Below are 11,436 nucleotides of genomic sequence, written 5' to 3'. Positions count from 1 at the left end.
TCTGTTATAGAGAGCTTGAAGCAAATTGTTAGAGCAATGATCACAGTGGTCATGAATCAGAAAGTAAGCAGAAGAGACAGTAGTTGGTTTTTCAATTTGTAATTGATGTGTAGTTGTGTGTAGCTAGCTTGTTAGCTTTTAGGTGTTTGTGTTGGCTGCTATGGCAGTTAGTTGTGTTTTGGTGCCTTCTCAGTTTGAGTTGGCTAGGTTATTTGACCTTGTTTGGTATTAATTATAATGCTTGCTTACCAAAAAAAAAAGTATATAACTAAATATATTAGTGATACAAAATGTGCATAGGAGATCATAAAAATAAAAGTGCATAAAACATTATGAAAACAAATAAAATACAATTTATGTTTATGATATTTCTTCTATCATAGTACGTAGTACATATATACTTCGCATATGCTTTTCAAAAGAAATACACAAAGAATTTAATACACGATCACGACAACCAGGCCATGTCTACATTATAAACCATTCGAAACCTAAAGTCGTCTATCGTTCAGTTTTATTCGACAAACTTGATGAATTATTTCCATCGTGTGCCCAAGCTTATCTCACCTTATACTCCGGACTACGTATAAAAGTATGAGATAGCTTAACCATAATTAATTTTCCAAATCTTAATTATACTAAAAATTTAAGGCCGTGTAACAAACATATGTGATACGTTTTAAACCTGTGGAATGCACTAGTTATATTTATTAAAAATGAAATTTAAGTAACACTGGTAAAATAAAAGTTAAAGCTAAGACTATTAATTAATGGACAATTAAGGAATAGAGATGTTAGAAATATACTACATTCGTTTCAAAATGATCTTCACACTTTTCTTTTTGTTTGTTTTATAATGTTATTTTACACTTTGTTGTATTCTATTATTTTATATGAAAACTTACTAATTTACCCTTGTTTCCCAACGATATTTATAATTTTTCACTCACTTTCTCTTGCTTTAACAATTTTTTCTTACACTTATCCACATTTTTACCCATTTCTCTTATTTTATCCATATTTTATTATATTCAACCAGATTAGTAAGGGTACAGATATTTATGAAACGGAGATAGTATATTACAAAATGGAAATATTAAGCATTGAGTGTTCGACAAGACCTTTATTTAAGAATAAATAAAAATAAAAATCATTAAAAAAGTATAGATTATAAATCATGGAATGTTACAACTCTAATTATTAAATTTAAAAATGAAGGGTTGACATTTTATGATATATCTATAAAAACTCAAACGGTAGCTCGTAATTTTATCATCTTATCATCTCATAACTCCACAAAAACAATCTTCTATATTCTTGCCAATCAAGTTCTCGTTTTATTTCCTTGACTTAATCGGTAATTATTCTTAATTGTGTTTTCAATTTGTTTTAACGCTTTTTATAGTACTTAGCTTCGTAGTAGACTTTTTAATACTCGTATGTCGTACTCTGTATTAGCTAACTGAACAGTCTGAACTGCACGATCGAAGAGGTAAATTGGCGATGAATTCAAAAAATTGCGTAGTAATGTTTTAGATTATTTGTTGTACGATAGTTGTAATACTACTTCCGTTTCAATAAGTTTTTCGCACTTATTACACTACAAAAATTTGTATCTTTAACGACAATCTAATTACGACGGGTCAAAAATCTCGTCGCAAAAGCCTTTTGCGACGGGGCTTACAACCAAACAAAGACGGGGCTAACCGCCGCAAATGTCTTTTACGACAGGTTAACGACGGGATTTTCTATTTACGACGGCCCCCTTTTATGACAGGTTCGCGACAGAAAATCCCGTCGTTAATCAACGATTATTGGCCTTTCGTGATGGGATTTCCCGTCGTTAATAGTACAATTTCTTATAGTGTTATTTGCATGGATTTCTGTGCAACGTTTGACCATTAATATATTTAATTCTGTATGGCAAAAAAATATAAATAGTTAATATATATAAAATACATTTTGAGACGAATCTAATAAGATATCTCATGATAATTTTTGATAGATATACAGTGACAATTTATGGCTACAGTTTTGACTTTTGGACACATTTTTCAAAGTATAAAGACTTAATGGAACAAAAGTAGTATGTCATATGGTAAACAATTGTAGTGAAATGCGGTGAATCAATTGTAGTGAACCAATTGTCTGTTGTTCAGTGGTGATTGAGGCTGAACTTGGTAGAGAGGACTCGTGTTCGATCCCCACACCACCAATTGGGAGGGGACTGAAACCTATCCATCCATAATCCGCCCCGAATCCGGATTAGCCCTAAGGGTAAACATGGTGTTAACATCAAAAATAAAAAACAATTGTAGTGAAATGCGATAATATTATTATTATTTGTGTAGGTTACCTATTTTAATTAATTTACTGTATTGGATCCATATGAATGATATAATTATTAATAATATGGTAACATATTGGATGGATGTGTGTATATAATTTTGTGAAGGAAATGGGTGATTCATTCGTGATAACGGGGGAAGAACAAGCCAGTTTAGATGAGCTAATCAAAGAAACAGAGAACTTGTCTGAGTTCGAGGATGCCGTCGTTGCTGAAAATGAAGGGCTTGACAATTCCAATTTGCCTCACTGTAAATATATCGTGGTGAATGGGGTCTTAGAAAATAAGACACCTAAACCCTTGAACGTTTATGAAGAGAAGATATGGGCGGGAGGTATGCTCAAACAATTTCCCGATCCTCTTGAAAGGATAGGTTATTTCATCGCAAATGGAATCCAGCCTCAGGGCGTCATGGAAGCCGTGGTGTATAAAGGAATGAATTCTGATGGTGTTGAATGTGGTTGGCTCCTTGCTTTCATGGATTCCGATCAGAACGGTGGAATGAAGGTAACTACTCAGCTTCCTCCGTTTTTAAATATTAGTCATCTTTTGACTTTTTATAAATTTTTATATGAGGCGGTTTTACACAAAAGATCATTTTAGTGTCAAATAAGTTAAACAATAAAACTGTCAAAGGATCAACTCAACCAAAAGCTTAAGCTGATGGTTGAAGCCCCAAGATTCATTTTATACTTTTATCACGCCCCCTCACATAAAGCTCTTTGGGCTTGAATTGTGGATTGCCTTTGATACCACGTCAAAGGACCAACTCAACCAAAAGCTTAAACTGATGGTTGAAGCCCCAAGATTAGTTTTATACTCTATCAAAAACCAATTAGTTAAGCACTTGTACTAATTAGTTAAGCAATGTAACTAATTAGTTTAGCACTGAAACTAATAAGTTAAAAAATGGAACCAATTAGTTAAGCAATGAAACTAATTAGATAAGCAATTAAAGTAGTATTTTCGGTACGTAAGACGGTCTTACACAAAAGTTGTTGTTGTCTTTTTCACCCGTTTTAACTCAATATTTAAACGTAAATATCTCCAACTACGTACGTTAAAGAAATATAAAAATTTGATATTGTTAAACTATGCATTGAGACGAACAAAACAAGATCACATGTGAACATATTTTGAAGTACATATTGAGAATAAATTAGAAGATACTATTGAATTTTGAATAGTGACAAGATTCCAAAAGTGACTAATATTCAAGAACGGATAGAGTATCTATTTACAACAATAACCTATCTAATTAGTAATTCAATTTTTTCATATATATCTACATATTTACAATAATAAGTATAATCTGTCTAATTTGTAATTCGATTTTTTCATATTTGCTACATTTTAAGTTATAGGTTTTTATTTGTCACCTTATATAAAATCTAATTTTATATTTACAACCTTAATTTTATGAAATGTTTGTATTAAGTTGGCTGCTGCCTCCTTTTGTTTGTTTGTATTGTTGCTTGAAGTAATTAATAAAATCTCTTACTTGCTTGAAAAATAAATAAATATTGTATTAATCACTTTTTAATACCACTTTTCGTCCATGTGATCCTTTAACTAATTCTTTAGTTTCCATGCTCTTTCATTAGGTTTTCCATTAAAAATAGTTAGCTAAGTAGGATCCACATAGACGAAATAAAGTTGAATGAAATTCGTTAAAACGTGGTGAATATATAAAATGTTTTATAAAATTAAGTCGATAAATATGAAAGTACCTTTTATAAAGTAATCAGTGCGGAGGGAGGGAGGGGGAGGGGCGTGAGATAATTCGTAATTATAACATAAATAAAACATTAAATACTCGTTGTTTTGGTTGTTATTGTTGTTTTAGTAAGATTTTAGCTTCATTATTTTCCTCTCCACTTAACGTACAAATCCGGGCTCCGCCGTTGAAAGTAATAAATATAAAAACCTAAAACTCAAAAGATGGGAAATATTAAAATATCTTGGCAAATTTGCTAAAAAGGACCTTTTATAACCCAAAATTTGCGAGAAATGACCTTATATATTTTTTTTGTGAAATCACACCTTCATGCAATTTTTTGTTGCGAGAATGGACCTTATGTAATTTGAAATCACACCTTAGTGTAACTTTTTTTCGCGAAAGACAACTAAAAGTAAGTTTCCGTCATTGACTGAGTTTTTTCGGTCATTGACTTGCACTTGTCGCTTTATTTTTCTAACCACACCCAATTTCCCTCAAAAATTCTAAACTTTAAACCCTAAAGTTGAAAAAAAAATTCGAAATAAAAAGCAAGTTTGAAAATTCAAGACTCGGGAAAATCAGTGTGTTTAGCCAACTTAAGTCACACGTGCTGCTCACGTGCAAGTCAATGGCCGAAAAAGCTCAGTCAATGCCGAAAACTTCATTTAGGTTTTTTCTCGCAAAAAAATTTACATTAAAGTGTGATTTCACAAAAAAAAAATTATATATTGCAAAATTTGAGTTATAAAAGATCATTTTTGACAAATTTACCAAATATCTTTTCCTAATTTTGTAAGCAATTAATACAGTCCAAACTACCTTTTAATTTTAATTTGGTTTCAGGTTTACGTTGATTGTGGTCCGATAAGAAAATTCATGAACATCGACTGGAACGCCGTTGAAACGAAGCTAATGCATTCCGGCACGACAGCAAAGCATTATGACACGGAGACACAAACCTCAGTGGTTGCGAATATTATTCGCTATTCTTGCGATGGCAAAACTTGCAAAGACAAGGTTACTGCAATCTTCTATGGTTAAACTTGTCATCAAACAATATAATGATGCAGTAGTGGGAACATTATCTACTGTATAAGCATACTCTGTATTATTTACTTGTTATTATCATAATATGGTTATTTTTATTTCTGTTTTTTTAATTATTACGTACGAATGTGTGAATTATGAGGGGTAGTTCACCTGTAAGAACATATGTACACGCTCTTACTTGTACCTGCTTCTTCGATTGTTTCTGTATTATATACTTCCCCCTTAGGTCCTTACGGGAAAGTCTGTAAGTATATATGATTGCTATTTTGTATTAAATAAATTGGATGATTTTACAATATCTACAATAAAATGCATGATAGCTATTTTAAGATCAACTTCAGTGGTTAGCTACAAGGTGTTGTGGCTAAATTTACCACATCAAATTTCTAGCTACAAGTTATTTAATCTACAAATTTTCACATTGGTGGGCTATAATACCTTGTAACTTCCTATAATATACAATTTAAATAATTTATTTAATTAAGCTATCTTTCTTTTGAGCTACCTGCCCAAAATAGCTATAAGGTTTTAACGGATGTTTATTTCATTGTTGTAACAATGGTGAACTACTTGCTCACATGTTCATTTTTTTGTGAGCGGGTTCCTTGATTAACTACTGGAGTTGCTCTAATAGATTAAATCTACACTGTATAATATATAAGACTAATCTTGTACATCCATTTTGTTGACTTTAACATATCAAATGACAACTAGTAATTAATAAAATAAGGTTTAAAGTATAATTAATTAATTAAACTTCCATCACTTCAATCCCACGATCTGTAAATATCTAGCACTCCATATTTCTATCTCTCTCTTCCCTAAAGGCTTAAACTCCATTCTTTATCTCTACTAGACCTGGTTATCAGGTGGGTTGTGTCAGGGTCAGTGTGGGTCAAAAGCGGATCGGGTAATGAAAGGGTCATTTTTAGCGGGTTAATAATGGGCGGGTTAAAACGGGTTGCGGGTCAATAGCGGGTCGATAGTGGGCGGGTGGATAAAACAAGCTATAAAAAGTGAAAAACAAAAGAGTAATATGCAAGTACAAGTGAATACGAAGCTATACACATAATTTTTTGTATCATTACTATTTTAGTTTTCAAAATAATTGCAGTATAATTAAGTTTAACTCTATAATGACCCTGTCTAATAAAGACCCTGTCCAATAAAGGCCTTGTCCAATAAAGACCCTGTCCAATAAGAGCCTTGCCCAATAAAAGCCCTATTAACTTGACCCTAACCCTATATCCATTTGACTATCCTATCTAATAATAAGGTCTAATCTATTTTGTTAAACACCTAATTTGAAAACAATTAGTTAAGTGTTCTTAGAATTAGGAGAGAAAAGGTTGGGTTCTTCAAATTACAAAGGAAAATTTGGTAAATTAATACAACCTTTGTTCGATTTTCTTTTATTAAGTCCACCTACGATATATTTTGTAATAAACCCACCGTTACTACCCAACAACTTTTATTGGGCCTAATAGCTCATAAACCAGTTGTAAGCGATAATATGTCTCTACGTGGAAATACTCTTTCTCGAAATATTTAGTCATTATCATCAACTCATCACCATCTTGTTGACATTTTCACCGATTATCGATCATTTAAGCCCAATAAAATTGGTTGGGTAGTAAAGATGAAATTATTAAAAACTATGTCATATGTGGGATTAATAAAAGAAAATCAGCCAAAGGTTGAATTAATATTACCAAATTTTCCAATTACAAAACAGTGAACTAGAATATACTCCACAATTCAAAAGGATCAAATTTTTTTTTTTTTTTGCTAGGCAAGTAAGGATGATATTAAGCACAAAACCAAATACAACCTAAGCTTAACTTCAAGAGGCACGAACCAACTAGGTTGGACCTTACCACCAAGAAGCAAGCAGAAACACCTATACAAGCTCAAAGAGCCAAAAACCAAGTACAATCCCTCCTACTAGCCTTCTTAGGCATAACAACTTTGATTCTATCTTTCACAACTTGTTTAATACTTTTTACAGAATACTGCACTGTAGGAACACACTTATCCCAGAAACTACCATTTCTGCAATGCCAAACCATATAGACTGTTGCTGCAAGTCCTGCATACCAGACTTGCTTCTTGAAATGAGAATGCCTGCTATGATCAATCCCCCTTGTGATCTGCTGAAGATCAGAAGAAACACCAGGGATACTCAACCAGCTTTTAATACTATTAAAGCATTGCTGACTGTAGGAGCAAGAGAAAAAAAAATGCTTATGATCATCATTCTGCTGTCCACACAATAAACACAGGGGGGACACACTAACTCCAATTCTAGCAAGTTTTGCTGTTGTTTGAAGTCTAGCTTGAACAGCCATCCAGCATATAAATCTATGTCTTGGAACTTTTAGCCTATTCCAAACTAACCTGTCCCAGGTGACCAAAGGTCTAGCCTCAATTAATTTCTCATATACCACTTTAACTGAGTACTGAGCAATAGCACTTAATTCATTATGAGAGTAATATTGCTTCAAAAGCTCTTTAGTTTCACAAATCTTCCTCCAATACCAGCTGGCAGAAGCATTAGGCTGGTATTCCCACCAAACCCCATCTTTAACATACACAGCATTGACCCACTTAATCCAAACGTTATCCTGTTTGGAAGCAACAACCCACACATATTTCCCCAGCAGTGCAATGTTCCACTTAACAACATCTCTAAAGCCTAAACCTCCCTCTTTCTTGTGACAGCAAGACTGTGCCCAAGAGATATTACTTGGTTTTGTGCTGTAAGCTTTGCCACTCCAAAGAAAAGACCTGCAGATCTTATTAATCTCATATAAAACTTTCTTAGGGAGCACATACACTTGGGCCCAATATATATGCAAGCTCAATAAGACTGAGTTGATCAGTTGCATTCTGGCTAAGTAGGAAAGATTCCTGGAACTCCAAACTTTAATTCTTGCAATCATCTTGTCCACCAACATATCACATTGAGCTGTGGTGATTTTCTTAGAACATATTGGTACCCCCAAGTACTTGAAAGGCAAGTAACTTCTGGTAAAGCCAGAAACCAATTCTACCCTATTAACATCAGAATCAGACATCCCATAGCAATAGATAGAAGATTTCTGTTTGTTAGGCTGCAGACCAGAAGTATCAGAGAAAAGCTTGAATGCCTGTAGCAGCAGATAGATAGAAGCAAAATCACCTTTGTAACACAAAATCAAGTCATCTGTAAAGCAGAGATGAGTGAGTTTAACAGATTTACACCTTGGGTGGTACTGGAACAAAGGCAACAAGCTCATGCTGTGCAGAACTCTAGAAAAATATTCCATGCAAATGACAAAGAGCAAAGGAGACATAGGATCACCCTGCCTTAGCCCTCTCTGAGATTTAAAGAACCCATGCATAATGCCATTCAGCATCAAGGAGAACATAGGAGTAGTAACACACTCCATCACAAGATGCACAAATTTTTTAGGGAAACCCAATTGTTCCAACATCTCCTGTAAGAAATTCCAATCCACAGTATCATAAGCTTTTTGTAAGTCAATCTTCATTAAGCAGCTAGGTTTGACATCTCTCCTACCATAATGCTTCACTAAATCCTGCACCACCATGATATTATGAACAATGTGCCTTCCATGAACAAAGCCACGCTGATTCTCCATGATCAAATCAGGTAAGATTTGTCTAAGCCTATTACACAGAACCTTTGTAACACACTTATACAGTGTGTTACAGCAAGAAATGGGTCGAAAATCACTCACATTGTTAGGACATTTAATCTTAGGAATAAGAGTGATCACTGTGTGATTAAGTTCTTTCAAAAGCTTCCCTTGCTACAAAACATCTAAAACAGCAGCCACCACTTCATCCCCAACAATATTTTCCAGGAATCTTTAAAGAAAAAAGTACCAAACCCATCTGGACCTGGAGCTTTAACCCCTGGAATAGAAAAAAAATTCTTCCTCACTTCATCTGCAGTGTATGGACCATTCAGAATTGCTCTATGTTGATCATTTATGAGGTGACCTAGCTGAACCACATGACTGAGAACTGCTTTCCTATTGGACTGAGTAGTACCCAATAAGGAAGTATAATACTCCAAGAAAGCCATAGACACCTCAGCAGAATCTTCTTTCCAAATGCCATGCATATCATGAATACTATAAATTTGATTCAAAGTTCTTCTCTGCCTGATGCTCTGGTGAAAAAGAGCAGTATTTTCATCACCTGCTTTGAGCCATTCGAATTTTGCTTTTTGTCTCAAAAAATCCAAATAAGCCTGATGTTTCAGCCTATATTCATTGATAGCCTGCAATTCCAGGTCAGCCAAAGTTACATCTGAAGGATTCAAATGCATAGCCTGTTGAGCTGCATTCATATCATTAAATGCCTTAATGTGTGCAGCCTGAATATCAGAGAAACCCAACCTATTCAAATCTTTCAAAGCACCCTTAACCTGCTTCAGTTTGTTAACAACCACATACATCTTTGTACCATGAAGTTGTGTATTCCATTGCTGCTGAATGATAGATGAAAAATCAGGAGAACTCTTCCACATAGTGAAGTATTTAAATGGCTTCTTGCCCCCTCCAGTCCTAGGATAAACAGTAAGTAAACCAGGGGAATGATCAAAGGTGCCCTCATTCATAAAACAAACCTCAGCTGTGGGAAATTGGGTTTGCCAAGTAGAATTTTCCATAATTCTGTCAAGCTTTGAAAAAACTCTGGCAGTACCTTGCTGTTTATTGTTCCAAGTGTAATAATTTCCCACACTCTTAATATCTTCCATTCCACAGAAATGCATACATTGACATATATCCACAATCTCAGCATTCCTAACAGGAGCCCCTATCCTCTCTTCAGGGTTCATTACACAATTAAAGTCACCACACATAATCCAAGCATCCTGAGTGCATAAAGCTTTGAGATCTCTCCACAGGTTCAATCTCTTATGACCTTCATTAAAAACATAAATGAAGGTACAATAAAAGCTATCAGAACCACCCACTGGCTTAACAAGACAGTTCATAAGCTGACTTGTAACTTGCAGAATAGTCACAACAAAACTACTGGGATTCCAAGCAAGGAAAATCCTACCCCCATCATGATAACTGCTATTGCTAGTGAAACACCAATTCAAAAACACTTTTTGGTAAAGATTCCCAAGATTAGGAACCTTCACCTTATGCTCCAGAAGTCCTACTAGCCCCACATGGTGTTTGTGAATGAAATGCTTCACAACACCTTGCTTATGAGCTAGATTAAGACCTCTGACATTCCAAGTTACAATTCTATCCATAAGAGTGGGAGGAGTTCCCTCCTCCTAGCTCATCTGCCCCACCTTCAATGTCCACCTCCACTACTGTAGGTTCCATTTCACCAGTTCCTTCTTCATTTAACAAATGAAAAGTGTTATTCAACTGTGTTGGTGCTGCAAGTGAATTTCTCACCCTGATAGGCCTAAGAGCTTTCTAAAAACCCTCTTGGTCCACTTCAGGAACCTGCACCATTGGCTGCACTGGCTGCACTGAGTGTTTCTGCACCCAAACTCTTCTAGTGCCCTGTCTACATTCTGCATCTTGATGTCCCACCATCTTACACACCCCACACTTACTAGGTTTCCATTCATACTTAATGTCTACCTTAATCAATTCACCATGTTCATCCATGAAAGAAACTTGATCAGGCAAATTTTGAGTAATGGGCATGTCCACTAACACCCTAGCAAAGTGGAACTTATCCCTATTAGAAGTGGCAGAATCTCTCTTCACAGGTTTCCTTATCTGGCTCACAATTTTGAAGAGTGCCTTTTCACCCCAATATTTGATATTAAGTTTCAGTTGAATCGAGATAGGAACAGACCTAATTTCCTCCTTTTCCATGTCCATATCTACACTCCATGGCTTCATGATTAATGGCTTGCCATCAAAGAAAAAGTGCCCTGATAACACTTTGTCCCTCATGTCCATAGTGTGAAATCGAACTAGGAACATCCCTTTTTTCACCATGACTACCTTATCAACCCTGTAGCTCTTCCATATTCGTCTAACAAAACCCTCCATAACATGAGCAGGTGGATTAGCACCAACAACATAACACAAAACAGCAGAATTCCAGAATTCTATTTCTTCCTGAATGTCATCCAAATCAATCTGAATAGGGTCTAGATTTTCAATTGATTTATTCGAAACTGATTTATCAGATATTCTACCAACTTCATAATTATTATGCACAGATATCTCATCCAATTGCTGCAAAATAGGGACAGAAATTGTACCTACATCCGTGTTTGCTCTGTTTTGACGCACCAACTCAGAAGAATGGTGAATCTGCTGCA

The 11,436-nt window shown here is 34.9% G+C and overlaps 2 protein-coding genes across 2 annotated transcripts; one reads left to right on the top strand and one right to left on the bottom strand.

Annotated features, from left to right (window-relative positions):
• The first annotated feature begins 1,284 nt into the window (after positions 1-1,284).
• Positions 1,285-5,415, top strand: LOC110780677 (jasmonate-induced protein homolog). Its single transcript, XM_056833446.1, has 3 exons — positions 1,285-1,357; positions 2,456-2,854; positions 4,911-5,415. The coding sequence occupies exons 2-3, from the start codon at positions 2,459-2,461 to the stop codon at positions 5,106-5,108; spliced, it is 594 nt and encodes a 197-aa protein (XP_056689424.1). The 5' UTR covers positions 1,285-1,357; positions 2,456-2,458; the 3' UTR covers positions 5,109-5,415.
• A 3,528-nt stretch (positions 5,416-8,943) lies between these two features.
• Positions 8,944-10,398, bottom strand: LOC130462923 (uncharacterized). Its single transcript, XM_056831909.1, has one exon. The coding sequence runs from the start codon at positions 10,396-10,398 to the stop codon at positions 8,944-8,946; it is 1,455 nt and encodes a 484-aa protein (XP_056687887.1).
• Positions 10,399-11,436: the final 1,038 nt, after the last annotated feature.

Source organism: Spinacia oleracea, chromosome 6 (genome assembly GCF_020520425.1).
Source record: "Spinacia oleracea cultivar Varoflay chromosome 6, BTI_SOV_V1, whole genome shotgun sequence".
In the NCBI taxonomy this organism is placed as follows: Eukaryota; Viridiplantae; Streptophyta; class Magnoliopsida; order Caryophyllales; family Amaranthaceae; genus Spinacia; species Spinacia oleracea.
The sequence above is the reverse complement of the archived record's forward strand: the minus strand, read 5'-3'. Positions and strand labels throughout refer to the sequence as shown.